The sequence below is a fragment of the Coturnix japonica genome, unplaced genomic scaffold (assembly GCF_054131305.1).
Source record: "Coturnix japonica strain WE unplaced genomic scaffold, WE-NBRP24 Scf106, whole genome shotgun sequence".
Taxonomy (NCBI): domain Eukaryota; kingdom Metazoa; phylum Chordata; class Aves; order Galliformes; family Phasianidae; genus Coturnix; species Coturnix japonica.
In genome coordinates this window covers 213,577-231,469 of record NW_028189009.1, presented here as the reverse complement: position 1 = coordinate 231,469, position 17,893 = coordinate 213,577, and the positions used below count along the sequence as shown (strand labels likewise).

Here is a 17,893-nt window from a genome sequence, read left to right as displayed (position 1 = left end):
CCGAGTCGCCATGGGTTCGTTCAGCGGCACGTGCTCTTCCCCTCCCCCCCCCCCCACCGTTATCCCACCGCCCCATGGACCCTCCCCAACCCCCCCCCCCATGGACCCTCCCCAACCCCCACCCCCCCCATGGACCCTCCCCAACGCCCCCCCCCCCATGGACCCTCCCCAACCCCCCCCCCCCCCCATGGGCCCTCCCCAACCCCCCCCCCCCCCCCCATGGGCCCTCCCCAACCCCCCCCCCCCCCCCCCATGGACCCTCCCCAACCCCCCCCCCCCCCCCCATGGACCCCTCCCAACCCCCATCCCCCCTCATGGACCCCTCCCACCCCCCACCCCCCCCCATGGACCCTCCCCAACCCCCACCCCCCCCCATGGACCCTCCCCAACCCCCACCCCCCCCCATGGACCCTCCCCAACCCCCACCCCCCCCCATGGACCCTCCCCAACCCCCACCCCCCCCCATGGACCCTCCCCAACCCCCACCCCCCCCCATGGACCCTCCCCAACCCCCACCCCCCCCCATGGACCCTCCCCAACCCCCCCAACCCCGATGGACCCTCCCCCCCCCAATGGACCCTTCCCAACCCCCACCTCTCCCCCCCATGGACCCTCCCTAACCCCCCCCCCTCTATTATCCCACCGCCCTCCCCCCCCGTGGACCCTTCCCACCCCCCCCCATGGACCCTCCCCAACCCCCCCCCCTCCATTATCCCACCGCCCTCCCCCCCTATGAACCCTTCCCAACCCCCCCCCCCCGGTGCCCAACGACCCCAAAACCACCCAGGGAAGGGCTGTTCCTATACACCCGGAGCTCCTCCTGCCTCCCACCCCCCCTTAAAGGCAGAATTGCAGCACACAGCAGCTCCCAAATATCCTTTTATTGAAGCTTTTGAGAACCCCATCCCCGCAGCGCTGTGCCCCGGGGCTGAGCCGCTGCAGGTGCCCAGACAGCACTGAGTTCATGAGCATCAGGGGCACCCAGTGGCTCTGCCCCCGACAGGGAAGCTCCTGAGAGCAGAGCATGTAAGAGAAGAGGAAGAAGAGGAGGATGATGATGATGATGAAGGTGCTTTGTAGCCCAGGCAGCCGAGGGCTGTGGCTGACCCAGGGAGAGCTCACTTCTCTGGCTTCTTAGGCAGCGGCCGTCGGAAAAGGAGAATGTGTGGTTCTGTGGGGATATAGGATATAGAACAGATTCAAGCCAGGCTGTGGGTATGGAGCCCACGTCCCATAGGGCAGCAATATGGGGCTCATAGGGTAACCATAGGGGGCTCATAGGGCAGCCATATGGGGCTCATAGGGCAGCCATACGGGGGCTCATAGGGCGGCCATACGGGGGCTCATAGGGCGGCCATACGGGGGCTCACCTGGCTCGTGGATCATGTAGTGCACCCAGCCCTGGCTCTGCTGCACACCCAGGTTCCTCCACTCTGATTCGGACATCAGGTGGGTTTTGGGCACCAGCTTGGCGATGTCTTTGGGCAGCATCACGTGCCTGTGGTCACAGGGGTTGCTCAGCCAGGGGCAGTGACACAGTGCTCCGCCCACAGGCCCTGACCCAATGCTTACCCCCCACCCCCAATCAGGTCCAGGTCCAGGCCCGTTACCCACCCCCACCCCACACCCACCAGCCCAGACCCAGTGCCCAGCCCTCCCCCTTCGGGCCCAAACCCGGTGCCCCCCTCCTCTTCCCTCAGGCCCAAACCCCTGCCCATCCCCCTCCCCCTTCAGTCCTAGGCTCAGACCCGGTGCCCCCCCATCAAGCCCAGACCCTGTCCCTGTGTCCCCCCCCCCCCCCCCCCCCCCCCCCACTCCTCCCCCTTTGGGCTCAGACCCAGTGCATCCCCCCTCCCCATTCAGGAGCAAACCTTGTCCCCCTCCCCTCCCTCTTCAGGTCCAGGCTCAGACCCGATGCCCCCCCCCCCACATCAAGCCTAGGCCCAAACCCGGAGCCCCCCCAGCCCGCATCAGGCCTAGACCCGGTACCCCCCCACCCCCCTCAGGCCCAAACCTAGTGCCGCCCCCCCCTTCCCCTTCAGGCCTAGACCCAGTGCCTCCCCCCCCCTCCCCCTTCAGGCCTAGACCTAGTGCCCCCCCTCCACTCAGGCCCAAACCCGGAGCCCCCCCCTCCCTTCTCTCCCCTCCCCCCCTCGGCTTAGACCCGGGGCATCCCCTCCCCCTTCAGGCCTAGACCCTATCCCCCCCCCACCACATCAGGCCCAGGCCCTTTACCCCCCCCCCCCCTCCCCCCTTCAGGCCCAAACCCTATCTCCCCCCCCCACATCAGGCCCAGGCCCTTTACCCCCCCCCCCCCTTCAGGCCCAAACCCTATCTTCCCCCCCCCACATCAGGCCCAGGCCCATTACCACCCCCCTCCCCCCCTCAGGCCTAGGCCCAAACCCGGATCTGTCGCCCCCCCCCCCCCCCCGCCACATCAGGCCTAGACCCAGTGACCCCCCCTCCCCTCCCCCTTCAGGCCTAGACCCAATGCCCCCCCCCCCCCCCCCCTCAGGCCTAGGCCCAAACCCGGTGCCCCCCCCCACTCCAAACCCCCCTCCCCCCATCAAACAACAACCCCCATTCCCCCCCCCCAACATCCTCACCGATACTCGAACTCCTCATCGTCGTACTTATCGGAGTAGTAGATCTGTTTGTGCGCCATTGCCGCCCGTTCCCGTTCCGCCCCTTTCCCGGCAGCCCCCACCTCGCCCCCTCTCCTCAACCCCACGGCGGCCGTTGCTTCCCCCCTCCCCCACCTCCACTTCCGGTTCCCCTCAACGGTGCTTTCAAACGCCGCCGCCCCGCGCTCTCATTGGTCAGCTTCCAGAAGGCGGGCTTAACGATTCGCACGCTGATTGGTTGATTGGTCTAATAGACACGCCCTTTCACCAACCCCCCACCCATCCTCCTTCAGTGTTCTTGCGTCACGTGATGGGGGGCGTGGACCGGAAGTGAGTGGCGGCGTGGCGGGGGGAGGGGCGCTCGGTGCTGGGAGCTGAGGCCGCCGGGACCGGAGGAGACCGGCGTGAGACCCATGGTGCCCCGGTGAGCATGTGGGTCATCTTAGGTCGGGTGGGCCTCATATGGGGCTGTAATGAGGCCTGTAGGGCCTGTGGGAGCGGTCCGGGCCTTTAGGGGGTTCCCGGTGGTTCCGTAGGCCCCGGTTTGTGGGGGTAGGCCGCACCGTGAGGTCGTGTGGAGCTTCCGGTGTTGTTGGGTTGAACCCGAACATGGCGGGGGTTATGTGTTATGAGATGGGTAACGGCGGTTCCGGGATGTCCGGTCCCGGTATTACCGGGTGTATTACCGGGTGTTACCGGGTATATTACCGGGTATTAACGGGTATATTAACGGGTATTAACGGGTATTAACGGGTCACAGCGTTGCCGGTGCTTGCTGGGGATCCGCTGATCACCTCTATGCCATTCGGGAGTCCCGGAGCTCCCGGTGTTATCGTAGGTGTGTGTGTCACCGCTGCCGGTAACCGGGGCTATTAGTAACGCTGTCAGCAATTGGGGAGCTCATAACGGAGATGGACCGGCCACGAGTGGGGTAAAGAACCGGTTACCGTGGGTAAACACCGGCTTTGAGGCTTCTATGGATGTCTGTCAGATGGATGTCTGTCCATCATGGGCTGTTCCTGGGTCTCTATGTCAGTGGGTCCCATGGATCTCTATGTCAATGGATCTCTATGTCAATGGGTCCCAATGGATCTCCATGTCAATGGGTTCCATGGATCTCTATGTCAATGGGTCCCATGGATCTCTATGTCAGTGGGTGCCATGGATCTCTATGTCAGTGGATCCCATGGATCTCTATGTCAGTGGGTGCCATGGATTTCCATGTCAATGGATGCCATGGATCTCCATGTCAATGGGTCCCATGGATCTCTATGTCAATGGGTCCCATGGATCTCTATGTCAATGGGTCCCATGGATCTCCATGTCAGTGGGTCCCATGGATCTCCATGTCAATGGGTGTCCCATGGATCTCCATGTCAATGGGTTCCATGGATCTCCATGTCAATGGGTCCCAATGGATCTCCATGTCAATGGGTCCCACGGATCTCCATGTCAATGGGTCCCACGGATCTCCATGTCAATGGGTCCCACGGATCTCCATGTCAATGGGTCCCACGGATCTCCATGTCAATGGGTCCCACGGATCTCCATGTCAATGGGTCCCATGGATCTCCATGTCAATGGGTGTCCCATGGATCTCCATGTCAATGGGTGCCATGGATCTCTATGTCAGTGGGTGCCATGGATTTCCATGTCAATGGATCCCGTGGATCTCCATGTCAATGGGTGTCCCATGGATCTCTATGTCAATGGGTCCCAATGGATCTCTATGTCAATGGGTGCCATGGATCTCCATGTCAATGGGTGCCATGGATCTCCATGTCAATGGGTGCCATGGATCTCCATGTCAATGGGTGCCATGGATCTCCATGTCAATGGGTCCCATGGATCTCTGTGTCAATGAGTCCCATGGATCTCTATGTCAATGGGTCCCATGGATCTCCGTGTCAATGGGTCCCAATCGATCTCCGTGTCAATGGGTCCCAATGGATCTCCGTGTCAATGGGTCCCAATGGATCTCCATGTCAATGGGTCCCATGGATCTCCATGTCAATGGGTCCCATTGGATCTCTATGTCAGTGGGTCCCAATGGATCTCTGTGTCAATGGGTCCCATGGATCTCTGTGTCAATGGGTCCCATGGATCTCTATGTCAATGGGTGCCATGGATCTCCGTGTCAATGGATCCCATGGATCTCTATGTCAATGGGTCCCATGGATCTCTATGTTAATGAGTGCCATGGATCTCCATATCAATATGTCCCATGGATCTCTGTGTCAATGGGTCCCCATGGGCCTCCATGTCAATGGGTCCCATGGATCTCTGTGTCAATGGGTGTCCCATGGATCTCCATATCAATGGGTCCCATGGATCTCTGTGTCAATGGGTCCCATGGATCTCTATGTCAATGGGTCCCATGGATCTCTATGTCAATGGGTCCCATGGGCCTCCATGTCAATGGGTCCCATGGATCTCTGTGTCAATGGGTGTCCCATGGATCTCCGTGTCAATGGGTGCCATGGATCTCTGTGTCAATGGGTGTCCCATGGATCTCCATATCAATGGGTTAGGCCCTGGAACAGGCTGCCCAGGGAGGTTGTGGATGCCCCGTCCTTGGAGGTGTTAAAGACCAGGTTGGACAGGGCCATGGGCAACCTGATCTATGGGGTCTCTATGGGGATCTGTGGGGTCTATGGGGATCTATGGGGTCTCCTGGGCAACCTGATCTAGTAAATGTGGATGTTTGGTGGCCCTGCCAGGCAGGAGGGTTGGAACTACATGATCCTTGAGGTCCCTTCCAACCCAGGTCATTCTGTGGTTCTGTGCTGCCACTTCCTATCAGAGCAAAGAGTTGGGGACCACACTGCGGCCCTTTGGGGTAGGGAGAACCCAAAGCAGCACCCTTGGGCATCAGGGGCTGCAACTGGGTGCTGTGGAGGCCATGCTGAGGTCAGGTTATGGCCCTGCTGGTGCTGCAGCCTCACCAGGAGGGCCCTGTATTACCTGGCTGTGCAATGCAATGCCACTCACTTATGGCTGTTTTATGGCTGTGTACAATGAGCACAGCATTGTGGCCGTTCAAACCCATCCCCTTCCCCTCCTGCTGGCTTTTAGCACAGTGCTGTCCTCTAACCTCAGCCCCAGAGTCCAAAGGGCCTCGTCATTTCTGCACTTCCTCTGCAGTCAGTGACCTGTTGCTGTTGCTCATTGCCTGGCCCTGCCCAGGATGGGGCTGCGGCTGCCAAACAGCCCCTCTTATCTCACTGCCCCCTGGGCTAATCTCATTAGCGCCCGCCTGGGCTCCGGCGTTGGCTTTGCAGGCCCCAGATAAGGACTTATGATTGCTGCAAGGAAGTAAATCGTGTTTGTTGGCCTGATCTGCTTGACTGACCCGGCCCCGAGCGGCTCCATGGTGAGGGTGGGAGCGGCGCAGGGTTGGCTGGGGAGGGCAGGGGTTCTCATTGTGCTCCTGCTTTGCTGCCTGTGTTTTCCTTTCACCGCTGCCCTTCTCTCAGAGCTTCCTGCCCCTCCTGGCTCTGCTCACGTCTGCCCTTCCGTGGCCCCTTTTCCACCTCTCCTTCCTTAACACCAGGATCCGTTTCACACGCTCCTGCGGCCACATCCTGGCTCCTCCCTGGGGACTTTGTGTGTCCTTTATGGCAATAGGTGCCAGCCTTGGGGCGATGGTGTGGGCAGGAGCAGAGAGCTCCTCTATGTCTGAGCACCTCTTCTCTCTCTCCTTTCTTGCCCTCTATTTTTGGGTCCTGACATCTACAGGGCACTGGTGCTTATTTCAGGTCACAGAGTGACTGTAATCGAGGTCTTTTTGCTTCAGGGTACAGCCAACAGGTGGTTGCCGACACCATTTGCCTTCAGGCAAGATCTGAGCCCTGACTCCAGCTTATCCCCGTGCTCTCAGCATCCCAACACCATCCTTCCCAGCACAGGGATGTTAAGAAGGAGCTATGCCTGGGTCTCTTTGCCCCTATCTACCTGCATTCAGTGAGAAGCCCTGCTCTGTAGGGCTGGCTAACTCACTGTTTGTCCCTGAACCGCAGGTTGGGCTGCCAGACCAGAAGGGCTGAGTGTTTGTTCCCTGCCCTCCACCGGCGATGGAGTACGTGGTAAGGCCGGCCAGCGCTCGGGACTTCGGTGGAAGGGTTAGTTGGCTTCGGTGGCGGATCCTGCCTCCCCCCTTCCCCCTTCACCACCAGGGCCAGCCTCAATTCCAGGCCTCCTCCGCTGGTTTTCCCCTGCCCCCATTCCAAGGAGGCTGCTGGGACGTTCAGAGAGGTTGCAGACAGGAAAGCATCGCCGCCATGTGACGTTGTTGTAGTGGTGTTGAAGGGAAAATCCAGCTCTTGGCTGGCTCTCAGCCTTTCTCTTTGCTCTCCATGCCGTGCTGCAAGAGGACAGGGCATGGGACGGGCTCCATCTCCCTGTCTTAGGACATAGGGGTCTCCTGCCCTCTGTATGCAGCCAAGCTGTGTACGTGTGGCAGCCCCCGTTGCCTGCGTGCTCCTCGCCGCGATTACTTGCCAAACCACTCGCGTGTTCCAGCTCTCTGACTCAGCTCCTGCTTTGTGTTTCCTGGGAGGATGGCAGGGCTGCAAGCAGAGCCTGGGGGGAAACATAGGATCCTCCAAAGCAGGGCGGTGGGCACAGCTCTGTTTGCTGTGCTATATCAACCCCTCTCTGTTCCTCATCCCTTTGGCTGTGTACGAGGTCACCCACAAGCACACGGCGTCCCTGTGTCCTGCATATAAGCAGGATCTGGTTGAGCCTCAGCTTCCAGGCATGAGGAGCTGCTCTGCTGCAGGGCTGGGAGTGCATTGCCAGCCTGTCTGGTGAGACAAGGGGCTGCTGGGTGCTGCTTGGGGGTTGCAGGACCCGAATCTATGGGGCTGAGCACGTCTTGCTTTGCCTTTGGTGCTCTGTGACCCCTGGGTAAGGGGCTGTGATTATTGGGGTGGGCTCTGGAGCTGTAGCTGTTGAATCTGGTTGTGCTGACGTGCCTCGTTCCCAGCCAGTGCTGCTGGGGGGGGGATGTGTGTGAGCTGTCTGGCTTCAGCTTTCAATGCAGGAGGTTGTGATAAAATCAAGAGTGATTTTGTTTTGTAGAAACAGAGCTCTGTGAGAAACGGGCACAGCTCGGGGCACTGTGTGTGCCGGGAATTGCTGCTCCCTGCTTCCCATCTGGGCTGGGGTCCAAAAGACCCCTTACCCCTTTATCTTAGGTAACAGACAGCCCCTGTTTACAGATGCCTACAGCCTTTATGCAGGGGATGCTGTGCCAGGTGGGACCCCCAGCCCCATATGTACAAGCCAATTAGGTCCTATGGGGGGCAAACACGCTGCCTTGAGCCTCCCCAACGCCGCCCAGCAGAGCAGGGCTGGCGGGTCTCTGCTTCCTGGCTCCCCGGCCCCGGGTTTCCTGCCTTTCTTCAGATCCATCTTACTGCTGGCCATGGGAAGGTCATGGCACTGAGCTGCCGTGGGGCCCTCGGGGGGTAACAGAGCACATCGTGGGACTGTTCCTGCAGCACCAAGGTGGGGGTTGATGGGGCTGTGGGACCCGTTGGCATCGGAGCCCCCACATCGTATGGGATCCCAGCTATTTCCAGCCTATTCCCTGCCTCCATTTCCCTGTCTCTGTGGCTTCATGCCAACGTTTGGGAAGCGGGGCAGGAGGTTCCACTGTTGGGGCTGAGCGGGATGAGCCCTTCCCTTGGGCTGGATTTGCCTTGAGTTCAGCTCGGTGTAGGGTTCTATGGGGGTGCCCTGGCCTGCAGGTGGGTCAGAGGGGCCCAGAGACCCCCTTTGTGGGGGGGAGGGGGGTAGGAGAAGCATGGAACAGCTTGGGTTAGAAGGGGCCTTAAAGCTTATTCCAAAGGGCTGAAGGGGGATCTCTGAAGTCCCCCATTGCTGGTTTGCATCAGGTGGGGAGGAACGAGGAGGGGGCAGACTTGCCCCATTGCCCCCCATTAGAAAACGGGGGTTTCTCCCAGCTTTGGAAATGGGTGAGATTTACCCTGGCGCCATCAACACGCTCTGGCTTTTCCCCAGCTCCCTCTAGCTCCGCCCGTGACCTTGATTTTTCTGCTCCAGATCCTCTCCAGGTCCCCACCCCTCCCTCCCTCCCTCCGAGCCCCTCCTGCGTTGCTTCCCCATCCCCTCACAGCACAGCAGATCCTTCTCCTCCGCCTGTGAGTCAGCACAGCCCTTCCGATCAGCGGCAGCCCCTTCTTCCCCTCCGGGAGGAGCCGGGATGCGGGAAGCAACAACCATCATCGGCTCCCGGCGGCTCGGCAGCTGAGCCCAGCTTCTCCCTCTTTACACCCACCTGTATCCTCCTTTTGGCTGCTCTCCTCCTCCTGTACCATCCTGGAGCTGTGCTGGACATCCCTGCATCCCGCTGGCATCGCGTTCCCCCTTTGGCTTCAGGCGTCGCTCCCCACCCCATCGATCCCGGAGAGCCAACAGCATCTGCCCGCTGTCGGCACGTGGCTCGCGTAGCACCGGCTGCTACAGAAGGACCTTGTTCACTTCTGGACCGTGCTCTGAGCAAGGCTGGGCTGGGCTCGGCTGTGCTCTGTGGCTGCCTTGTCTCAGGGCTTTAAATATTCATGCTTTTCATTTCCTCTGAGCTGCTGGCAACCGCTTGCGAGGGGGAGAGAGCAGGGGCCGGAGAGCAAGCCGGAGGGGCAGCGGTTTGGGACTCGTTTATGGGGCAAAGGGGGCCGTGCTGAGCCCCTGCTGAAGACAATGGGATTTGTCGTGGGTGCAGAGAGGGGCAGTGGGGCTTGAGGACCTCCCAGCTGTGTGCTGGGTGTGCTGAGACCCCCCCCATCACCGGGTGCACCGGGAGCGGGGCTTGCTGCCCATCTATCCGGATCGCTGACGCTGGTTGCTATCGATCTGCTGGGACTGCGTGGAGCTGGTTCTCCTCGTGAGCCATGAGGGGCTGGAGGGTGCCTGGCATGGAGTTCAACCTCAGCCCGTACATGGGGGAGGACTCCGGGAGGCTGTAGGCGCTCTATGGGGTTGCTGTGAGGGGTGGGCATGCTCCAGCCCTTCTCTCCTCTTTCCACAATGGATCTCCTGCAGAAGAGCAAATACAGCCACCTGCGGAACGAGTCTGTCTCCTCCCTGGAGGAGGCTGTGGGAGCCTTGGGGACCCCAGTGTCCCCAGTGGAATCCCTTGAAGGCATTCGATCACTGCCTGGCTCGCTGTCATCCTCCTCCCTCAGCCCCATGCTGCCTCTCGGGGAGCTCTCATCCGAATCTGAGGACAGCCCCACCACCCTCTGCTCTTTCTTCCCTAAAATGGCCAACCTGAAGCTCTCCAACCCCGCCAACCTGCTCAGCCTGCGGGGCTCATCGACCGGCAGCTTTAAGGATACTGGGAGCTCAGGGCAACCCGTCCTAACCGGGACGCTCACACCGACACCAGGGGGAACAGCCAGCACTAACTCAGTAGGACCTGTCACTGTCTGTTCCCAGGATATGAACAAGCTGAGCTGTGCGAAGAGGACGCGGGTGGAAGGCGGCCAGCTGGGTGGTGATGAATGGACCCGCCACGGCAGCTTTGTCAATAAGCCCACGCGGGGCTGGCTGCACCCAGATGATAAAGTCATGGGGCCTGGGGTCTCCTACCATGTCAGGGTGAGTGCTGGGGTGTCTCTATGGGGTGGGAGTGGGCTTTGGGGGGGGGCTTGTTGTGGGTGGAGGTGAACAGCACAGTGTGGGGACCTGTCCCCTCTTTGCCTATGGGCTGCCATGGGGAGGTGGGGGAGTCAAAGCGAGCCAAGCCCGATGCTGACCCTGCTCTCCTCCATAGTACATGGGCTGCGTAGAAGTCCTTCAGTCCATGAGGGCTTTGGATTTCAACACAAGGACTCAGGTCACCAGGTGAGCCCTGGGGTTGTGTTGGGGGCTTGGGGTCTGCCCGGGGTGGGTGTGGAAGTGGAACCAGGCTGTCTGCAGCCATGGAGGAAACTGCCAGGAGATCGATGAGCCTGTCAATGAGCTCGGTCAGGCAGGAAGCACTCCTGCAGCTGCATCAAATATTAACAGCTCGCTCTTCCCCTGTCCCTGCCGGGTCTGGGAATCAGCCTGCACTGCCTGAGGGCTTCCCTTTTGTTCCATGCTTAACCCTGTCCCTTCTGCACTGCTCCTCGTGTCCTCTGCCCAGCGGTGCCCCATAAATATGGCATTGATAGCAGAGCTTTGTCCCTGTGCTGATGCAGGAGGGGACAACAGGGACCCCCAGGCTGACGCTTTGCTTTGCTCCATGCAGGGAGGCCATTGGCCTGGTGTGTGAGGCTGTACCTGGTGCCAAGGGAGCAGTGAGGAGGAGGAAGGTGAGGCTGGGCCTGGGGAGCTGCTGATGGGAGCAATTTGAGGGCTGGATCTCAACCCAGCCAGCAGTGCTTAGGGGCTCTGATTGCCCCCATGGCTCAGCATGGAGTGGTGGTGGAGATGAGTTGCCTAATGCTGCTGTTCTCCCCCAGCCCTGTGGCCGCTCTCTGAACTCCATCCTGGGCAAGAGCAACCTGAAGTTCGCCGGCATGCCCATCACCCTGACCATCTCCACCAGCAGCCTCAACCTCATGGCCTCTGACTGTAAGCAGGTGAGAGAGGGGAGCTGCTGTGGGCTGCACTGCTGGCTTCAAACGAGCAGAGATCCATGCATCCCCTTCAGGCCCTGCTGGGGGTGTTCCCATTCTCCCTGGGGATGTGTGGTTTATCTGTGTTTCCTGCTGAGTGCTCATCTCCTGGTCCAGCATGTTCCACCCCATCCGTTCCTGGTAGCAAAGGGATCTGAGCAATGCCCTGAATGCCTTGTGGGATCTGTGCTCTGGACCTTGAGACCCAAGTCCCTCAGCCTTGGATGTCTTTTAGTCTCAGTAGCTCTGCTGGTGTCTCAGCCCTTCTTCTGGTTGCCTATGGCTCATAACCAGGGCTCCTGAAGCTTGTAATCCCCACACTGGGCCAATGCCAGGGTGGGCACTGAGGAGCTGCACCTAACAGTGCTTCTACCTTTCAGATCATTGCCAACCATCACATGCAGTCCATCTCCTTCGCTTCTGGGGGTGACCCGGTGAGTTACAGAGGTTCCCCAACCAGCACATCCTACCCTGTGCTGGGGATCGGAGCCTCTCCTGCCTTCTCCCCTAAGTCTTGGGCACTGAGCAGCCCTGGCTCATCACCACTCTCTCCCACAGGACACAGCTGAATACGTCGCCTACGTTGCCAAAGACCCCGTCAACCAGAGAGGTGAGGCTGGAATTGCAAGAGCTCCATTTTGGGTGCAGCTCAGAGAGGGATTGGGTCCCTGCAGGGAATCTCTGGGGTGCACAGGGTGGGATCAGGGGGTATAGGATTTAATTCTGAGGTTCCCTGCTCTCATCTCGCTGTTCCCTTCCCAGCCTGCCATATCCTGGAGTGCCCTGAGGGCTTGGCCCAGGATGTGATCAGCACAATTGGACAAGCCTTTGAGCTGCGCTTCAAGCAGTACTTAAAGAACCCCCCGAAGCTGGTGACACCCCACGACAGGTAAGAGAAGGGAGAGATGGGGGTCCATGAGGTCTATTGGTGCTGGGAGGGGACGCAGGCCTGGCTGCTGTCAGCTGTTCAGCTGTGTGCTGTGCCCTTCCAGGATGGCAGGGTTTGATGGTTCAGCCTGGGATGAGGAAGAGGAGGAGCCTGCCCCAGATCACCAGTACTACAACGACTTCCCTGGCAAGGAGCCTCCTATCGGGGGGGTCGTGGACATGCGGCTGCGGGATGGAGCTGCGCAGACCCCCAATCACCTGGGGGCCACACTGGTAAGGTGCTGAGTATGTCTGCAGGGGGGTGCTGGGGAGGTTCTGCTATATAGGGGAGATGCAAAGACCCCAATGGAGCTGTGGGCTGCACAAAATCCACACCACGCTTCTGTCCAGCACCTCTGGCAGTCCAGACTGGGGTTTGGGGAGGGGTAAGAGTACAGCAAGGTCTTTTGGGCTCACCATGTGCCTCTCTACAGCCTGTTGGCCAGACGTCTGGTGGGGAATTTGACCCCAGGAAGCAGCACGGTCCCGCTCAAGGTAATGTGATGGATGTGGCTGGTCCCCATAGGCTTTCCTGGTCCCAAAGTGCTCCAGCAATAAGTGCTGGTGCCGGAGCGCTGCTGACCACAGCGCTTTGTGCAGCAGGAAGAGAGAAATACCCACCTGCAGCGGGTGCGTCCGGCCGTACGGACCTATTTGATGACCCATCTTATGTGAACGTGCAGAACGTGGACAAGACACGCCAAGCAGCAGCTGCAGGCAGCCCTGCAACAGCCAACGGCAGCGCCCAGCGAGACCTCTTCGACATGAGTGAGTGGGGACAGCAGCTGCAGGCTGTGCACTCTGTGCTGGGTGTGTGATGGAGCCCCTTCCTTTTCTCCTGCAGAGCCATTTGAAGATGCCCTTCGTGCCCCCCAGTCTGTGCCCGTGACCGTTCCTCCTGCCCAAGTTGTGGCCTCCATGGAGGAGCAGCTGAGGAGGGAACCGTGGTATCACAGGAAGATGAACCGCAAAGAGGCTGAGAAGGCTGAGAAACTGCTGAAGGTGAATGGAGATTTCCTAGTGAGGGAGAGCACCACCACCCCAGGGCAGTACGTGCTGACCGGCCTGCAGGGTGGGCAGCCCAAGCACCTGCTGCTCGTCGACCCCGAAGGAGTGGTGAGTCTCTATAACCCCAAAGCTTGGGGGGCCCTACATTTCCCCACAACCCCACCTTGGGGACACCTCCGGGCTGGCTTAGGGGATGGAGGAGGCCTGGTAAAAGCATGGAGGGGACTCCTGGGTGTATCAGCAGCCTCTTGAGTTTCCTATTCCCTGCAGGTCCGGACAAAAGATCATCGTTTTGAGAGCGTCAGCCACCTCATCAGCTACCATATGGACAATCACCTGCCCATCATCTCAGCTGGCAGCGAGATGTGCCTGCAGCAGCCAGTGGAAAGGAGACTGTGAGCTCCAGGGGGGCCTCGGTGCGCACCCCCCCACACCCCCCAGCCCTGCTTCCCACCCTGGGGAGCACCTGGACTCAGCCGGGGCTGAGCGTGGACTGCCTTGGGGATGGTCCTCACCCTCCCACCACCACCACACGAAGCTGGCAGCCCTGGGCTGCAGGCAGCGTGGTGTGAGCTGCCTGTGGGGCCGGGGGGCTGGTAGTGCCAAAGCCCCCTCCTCTCCTCCCAGCTCCAGCCTTTGCTCAGCTCATACCAAATCCCGGCCCCATACGGTGTCAGCACTGGGGGGCACCAGCCCAGGGCCGGGTTCTGCTCCAGCCTGGTTGGAACTGGGGGTGGCCAGGCTTCATCCCATGAGCAGCACCAGCCCCGAGGGGTTGGGGTGGGGGGGATGGAGGGGGGGGGCTCACCCAGGGCTGTGCCCTGCGCTCTGCTCCCCAAGCACAAACAAGGCCCGGCCGGCCGCGCACCGAATGTACCCGATCACTTTATGTGTAACTGTGCCTTGACCCCGCAGGTCCCACACATATATGCAATGCAGCCGGGCTGGGGTGGGGGGGCTGCCAGCTCCTTCATGCCCTCCAGGTCCTGCCAAGCCCCTTCTCGGGCACCTCCCTTAAAGCCGGAGCTGGCCGGGTTCCCACTGCATGCACCTCGACCCCCCCCCCGAAGCCAAAGCGCAGCCCAGCCCCGGCCCCGCTATAACCAAAGGATCCGGCGGTTCGTATTAAAGTTGGTATTTCTTTACGATGCGGCTGCTGTGTTGGGGAAGGGGCGGGTTGAGAACCTAAGGGGGTGGCGGCCGGGACCCCTCCTCCCCTGAGCCCCCTCCCATGGTTCCTCCCTCCCCCCTGAGCCCCCCTAACGTGGTTTCTTCCTTCCTCCCCCCTGAGCCCCCTCCCCTGGTTCCTTCCCCCCCTCCCGAGCCCCCTCCAATGGTTCCTCCCCCCTGAGCCCCCTCCCATGGTTCCTCCCCCCAGAGCCCCCTCCCCTGGTTCCTTCCCCCCCCCCCCGATCCCCCCCCCCGAGCCCCCTCTCATGGTTCCTCCCTCCCCCCCTGAACCCCCTCCCATGGTTCCATCCTCCCCCCACCCCCCCAACGTGGTTTCTTCCTCCCTCCCCCCTGAGACCCCTCCCATGGTTTCTCCCTCCCCCCTAAGCCCCCTAACGTGGTTTCTTCCCCCCCCCCGCCCCCCTAACGTGGTTTCTTCCTCCCTCCCCCCCGAGGCCCCTCCCATGGTTCCTCCCTCCACCCCTGAACCCCCTCCCGTGGTTCCTCCCCCCTGAGCCCCCTCCCCTGGTTCCTTCCCCCCCCCCCCGAGCCCCCTCCCATGGTTCCTCCCTCCCCCCTGAGCCCCCTCCCATGGTTCCTTCTTTCCTCCCCCCCGAGCCCCCTAACGTGGTTTCTTCCTTCCTCCCCCCTAAGCCCCCTCCCATGGTTCCTCCCCCCCTGAGCCCCCTAACGTGGTTTCTTACCCCCCCCCCGCCCCCCTAACGTGGTTCCTTCCTCCCTCCCATAATTTCTCCCCCCTGAGCCCCCTCCCATGGTTCCATCCTCCCCCCGCCCCCCCTAACATGGTTTCTTCCTTCCTCCCCCCCCGCCCCCCTAACGTGGTTCCTCCTTCCCCCCCCCCCAACGTGATTTCTTCCTCCCCCCCCCGCGGTCGCTCCCCGTGGTTCCTCCCACCTCTTCCCCCCCCCCCCCGCCCTGCGCACATGGTTCGCCCCACGCCCCGCCCCTCGCGCAGCGATTGGTCCCTGAGTAACTTCCGGTCCCAGAGTGACTTCCTGTCCCGGAGTAACTTCCGCTCCCAGAGTGACTTCCGGTCTCAGAGTGACTTCCGCTTCCGGCTCGCCGTGCGAAGGAGCCGCGGCGGTGTCATGGCGCCGCGCCGGCTGTGAGGGGCCATGGCGGCCCCACACGGAGAGAAGCTGGAGGGAGGCGTCCCGGCCCCGCCGCCCCCTCCGGGGCCCCCACACCCCGCGGGCAGCTCCGCCGTGGGCGGACCCGGTCGGAAACAGGGGAAGGCAGGTGAGAACGGGCGACGGGAACGGGCGGGATGGAGCGGAGGATGCACCGGAGCTGACTAGGCCGCACGTCTCCCTTTAGGTCTGCAGATGAAGAGCCCCGAGAAGAAGCGGCGGAAATCCAACACTCAGGTACGGGACAGCGAGATCCGGGCCCACCCGAACCGAGGCCGGTACCGGGACCGGCGGTTCTAACCGGGACCGTGGTTTTAACTGGGACCGCGGTTCTAACCGGTACCTCGGTTCTAACCGGTACCGTGATTCTAACCGGGACCTCGGTTCTAACCGGTCACCGTGGTTCTAACCGGTCACCGTGGTTCTAACCGGTACCGTGGTTCTAACCGGTCACCGTGGTTCTAACCGGTCACCGTGGTTCTAACCGGGACCTCGGTTCTAACCGGGACCGTGGTTCTAACCGGGACCGTGGTTTTAACTGGTAACCGTGGTTCTAACCGGTCACCGTGGTTCTAACTGGTCACCTTGGTTCTAACCGGTACCTTGGTTCTAACCGGTCACCGTGTTTCTAACCGGTACCGTGGTTCTAACCGGGACCGTGGTTCTAACCGGTCACCATGGTTCTAACCGGGACCGTGGTTCTAACCGGGACCGTGGTTCTAACCGGTACCGTGGTTCTAACCGGTACCGTGGTTCTAACTGGGACCTCAGTTCTAACCGGTACCGTGGTTCTAACCGGTACCTCGGTTCTAACCGGTCACCTCGGTTCTAACCGGTACCATGGTTCTAACCGGCCCCGTTTCCCCGCAGGGTCCGGCCTATTCCCACCTGTCGGAGTTCGCCCCCCCTCCCACCCCTATGGTGGATCATTTGGTGGCTTCCAACCCGTTTGAGGATGATTTCGGGGCTCCTAAAGTCGGTTCCGCCTCCTCCCCGTTCCTCGGTAGCCCCGTTCCTTTCGGTGGCTTCCGGATGCAGGGGGGGGGAATGGCGCCTCAGGTGCCCCCCGGTTACGGTGGGGGTCCACAGCCCATGAGGAGGCAGCCCCCTCCGTTCGCACCCGGGCAGATGGGGCCGGCTTTTGGGATGCCCCCACAAAACCCCGGTTACGTTCAACCCGGGGGGATGAATTTCCCCGGGCAGCCTTTCAACCAGCCCCCCCCCCCTTGGACAGAACTTCAGCCCTCCCACAGGGCAGCTGATGCAGGGCCCCGTCGGGGGCTTCGGGCCTATGATGTCCCCCACTATGGGGCAGCCTCCTCGGGGGGGGGACATGGGCCCCGGGCCGGCTCTGAACCCCCCCGGTGGGCCAGCAATGGCTCAGCGCTTCAACCAGCCCAACAACCTCTTTGGACAGTCCCCCATGCAGCGACCAGGGCAGAACATGCCCCCCCTACCCCCCAACACCAGCCCTTTCCCTGGGGCAGATCCCGGTTTCCCCTCTGCTGGAGAGGAAGGGGGTAAAAACCTGAACCCCCCACCCAGCACCTTCCCCCCTGAGCAGCACTCGGGTTCCCCCGCTGCCGTTAACGGGGCTCAACCCAGCTTTGCCCCCACTAACACCAACCGTGGTGGTGGCACCCCCGAAGCCAACAGCCTCCCACCCCCCAATAAGGCAGCAACCAGCTCTGGGCACCAACCCCCCCCTGGTTTAGTTTATCCATGTGGGGCTTGTCGTAACGAGGTGAACGATGACCAGGATGCCATCCTATGTGAGGCCTCGTGTCAGAAATGGTTCCACCGGGAATGCACGGGGATGACGGAGAACGCCTACGGGCTGCTCACCACCGAAGCCTCCGCCGTTTGGCCTGTGATTTCTGCTTGAAGACCAAGGAGATTCAATCCGTGTACGTCCGTGAGGGCATGGGACAGCTGGTGGCTGCCAATGATGGCTGATACCCCCCCCCAACCAAACCCACATTGTACAGAACCCGGCGCCGTTTTAGGACAAACTCCCTTTTGTAACTGTTGGACCCACAAGAACCGGATGGCACCGGGGGTTGTTCCCCATCATAATGGACTCTATATGGGGCTGGGGGGGGGTCTCAATGATGGCTGAGCCTTCCCTGTAGGGTGGGCCCCGGTTTCCCCCCGCCCCCCATGTCCGGTGCCCCCCTCCCGCCCCCATTTACCCCTCGATTTTAGCAAAGCGTTAATGGAAACTTTGTATCGTCGCTATAAAACACTGAATCCGGTGTATCCGTGTCTGCATCCGCTGCCGTCCGCTCCCCCCGCCCCCCCCCCCCCCCCCCATATCCCACCGGTGCCCGCCCCCTCGGGCCGCCTCTTCCATTGGTTGCATTCATCACGTGCACCCCCCCCC

The 17,893-nt window shown here is 61.3% G+C and overlaps 3 protein-coding genes across 23 annotated transcripts; 2 read left to right on the top strand and 1 right to left on the bottom strand.

Annotated features, from left to right (window-relative positions):
• Positions 1-866: 866 nt before the first annotated feature.
• Positions 867-9,159, bottom strand: CKS1B (CDC28 protein kinase regulatory subunit 1B). 2 transcript variants are annotated; one of them, XM_085535044.1, is made up of 3 exons: positions 8,929-9,159; positions 1,371-1,498; positions 867-1,171 (listed from the first exon to the last, which is right to left on the bottom strand). In XM_085535044.1, the coding sequence occupies exons 1-3, from the start codon at positions 9,069-9,071 to the stop codon at positions 1,119-1,121; spliced, it is 324 nt and encodes a 107-aa protein (XP_085391170.1). In that variant the 5' UTR covers positions 9,072-9,159; the 3' UTR covers positions 867-1,118. The 2 variants fall into 2 exon arrangements, with proteins under 2 accessions (XP_085391170.1, XP_015740037.2); XM_015884551.3 differs by lacking the exon at positions 8,929-9,159 and adding an exon at positions 2,607-2,766.
• SHC1 (SHC adaptor protein 1) lies at positions 2,957-14,334 on the top strand. 20 transcript variants are annotated; one of them, XM_085535036.1, is made up of 14 exons: positions 2,957-3,048; positions 6,644-6,709; positions 10,089-10,250; positions 10,426-10,496; positions 10,885-10,948; positions 11,099-11,218; positions 11,635-11,688; positions 11,813-11,864; positions 12,017-12,143; positions 12,247-12,415; positions 12,616-12,676; positions 12,785-12,949; positions 13,026-13,297; positions 13,460-14,334. In XM_085535036.1, exons 2-14 carry the CDS (start codon positions 6,698-6,700, stop codon positions 13,586-13,588), a joined length of 1,458 nt encoding a protein of 485 aa, XP_085391162.1. In that variant the 5' UTR covers positions 2,957-3,048; positions 6,644-6,697; the 3' UTR covers positions 13,589-14,334. The 20 variants fall into 20 exon arrangements, with proteins under 20 accessions (XP_085391162.1, XP_015740030.2, XP_015740028.2 ...); XM_015884544.3 differs by having other exon boundaries at positions 12,782-12,949; XM_015884542.3 differs by having other exon boundaries at positions 6,644-6,745; positions 12,782-12,949.
• Positions 14,335-15,435: 1,101 nt separating this feature from the next.
• On the top strand, positions 15,436-17,608 carry PYGO2 (pygopus family PHD finger 2). The gene is given in 5 exon segments (XM_015884562.3): positions 15,436-15,619; positions 15,698-15,747; positions 16,381-16,737; positions 16,739-17,375; positions 17,378-17,608. Coding segments are annotated over 5 exon segments (1,257 nt in total). The 5' UTR covers positions 15,436-15,495; the 3' UTR covers positions 17,467-17,608.
• The last annotated feature ends 285 nt before the right edge of the window (positions 17,609-17,893 follow it).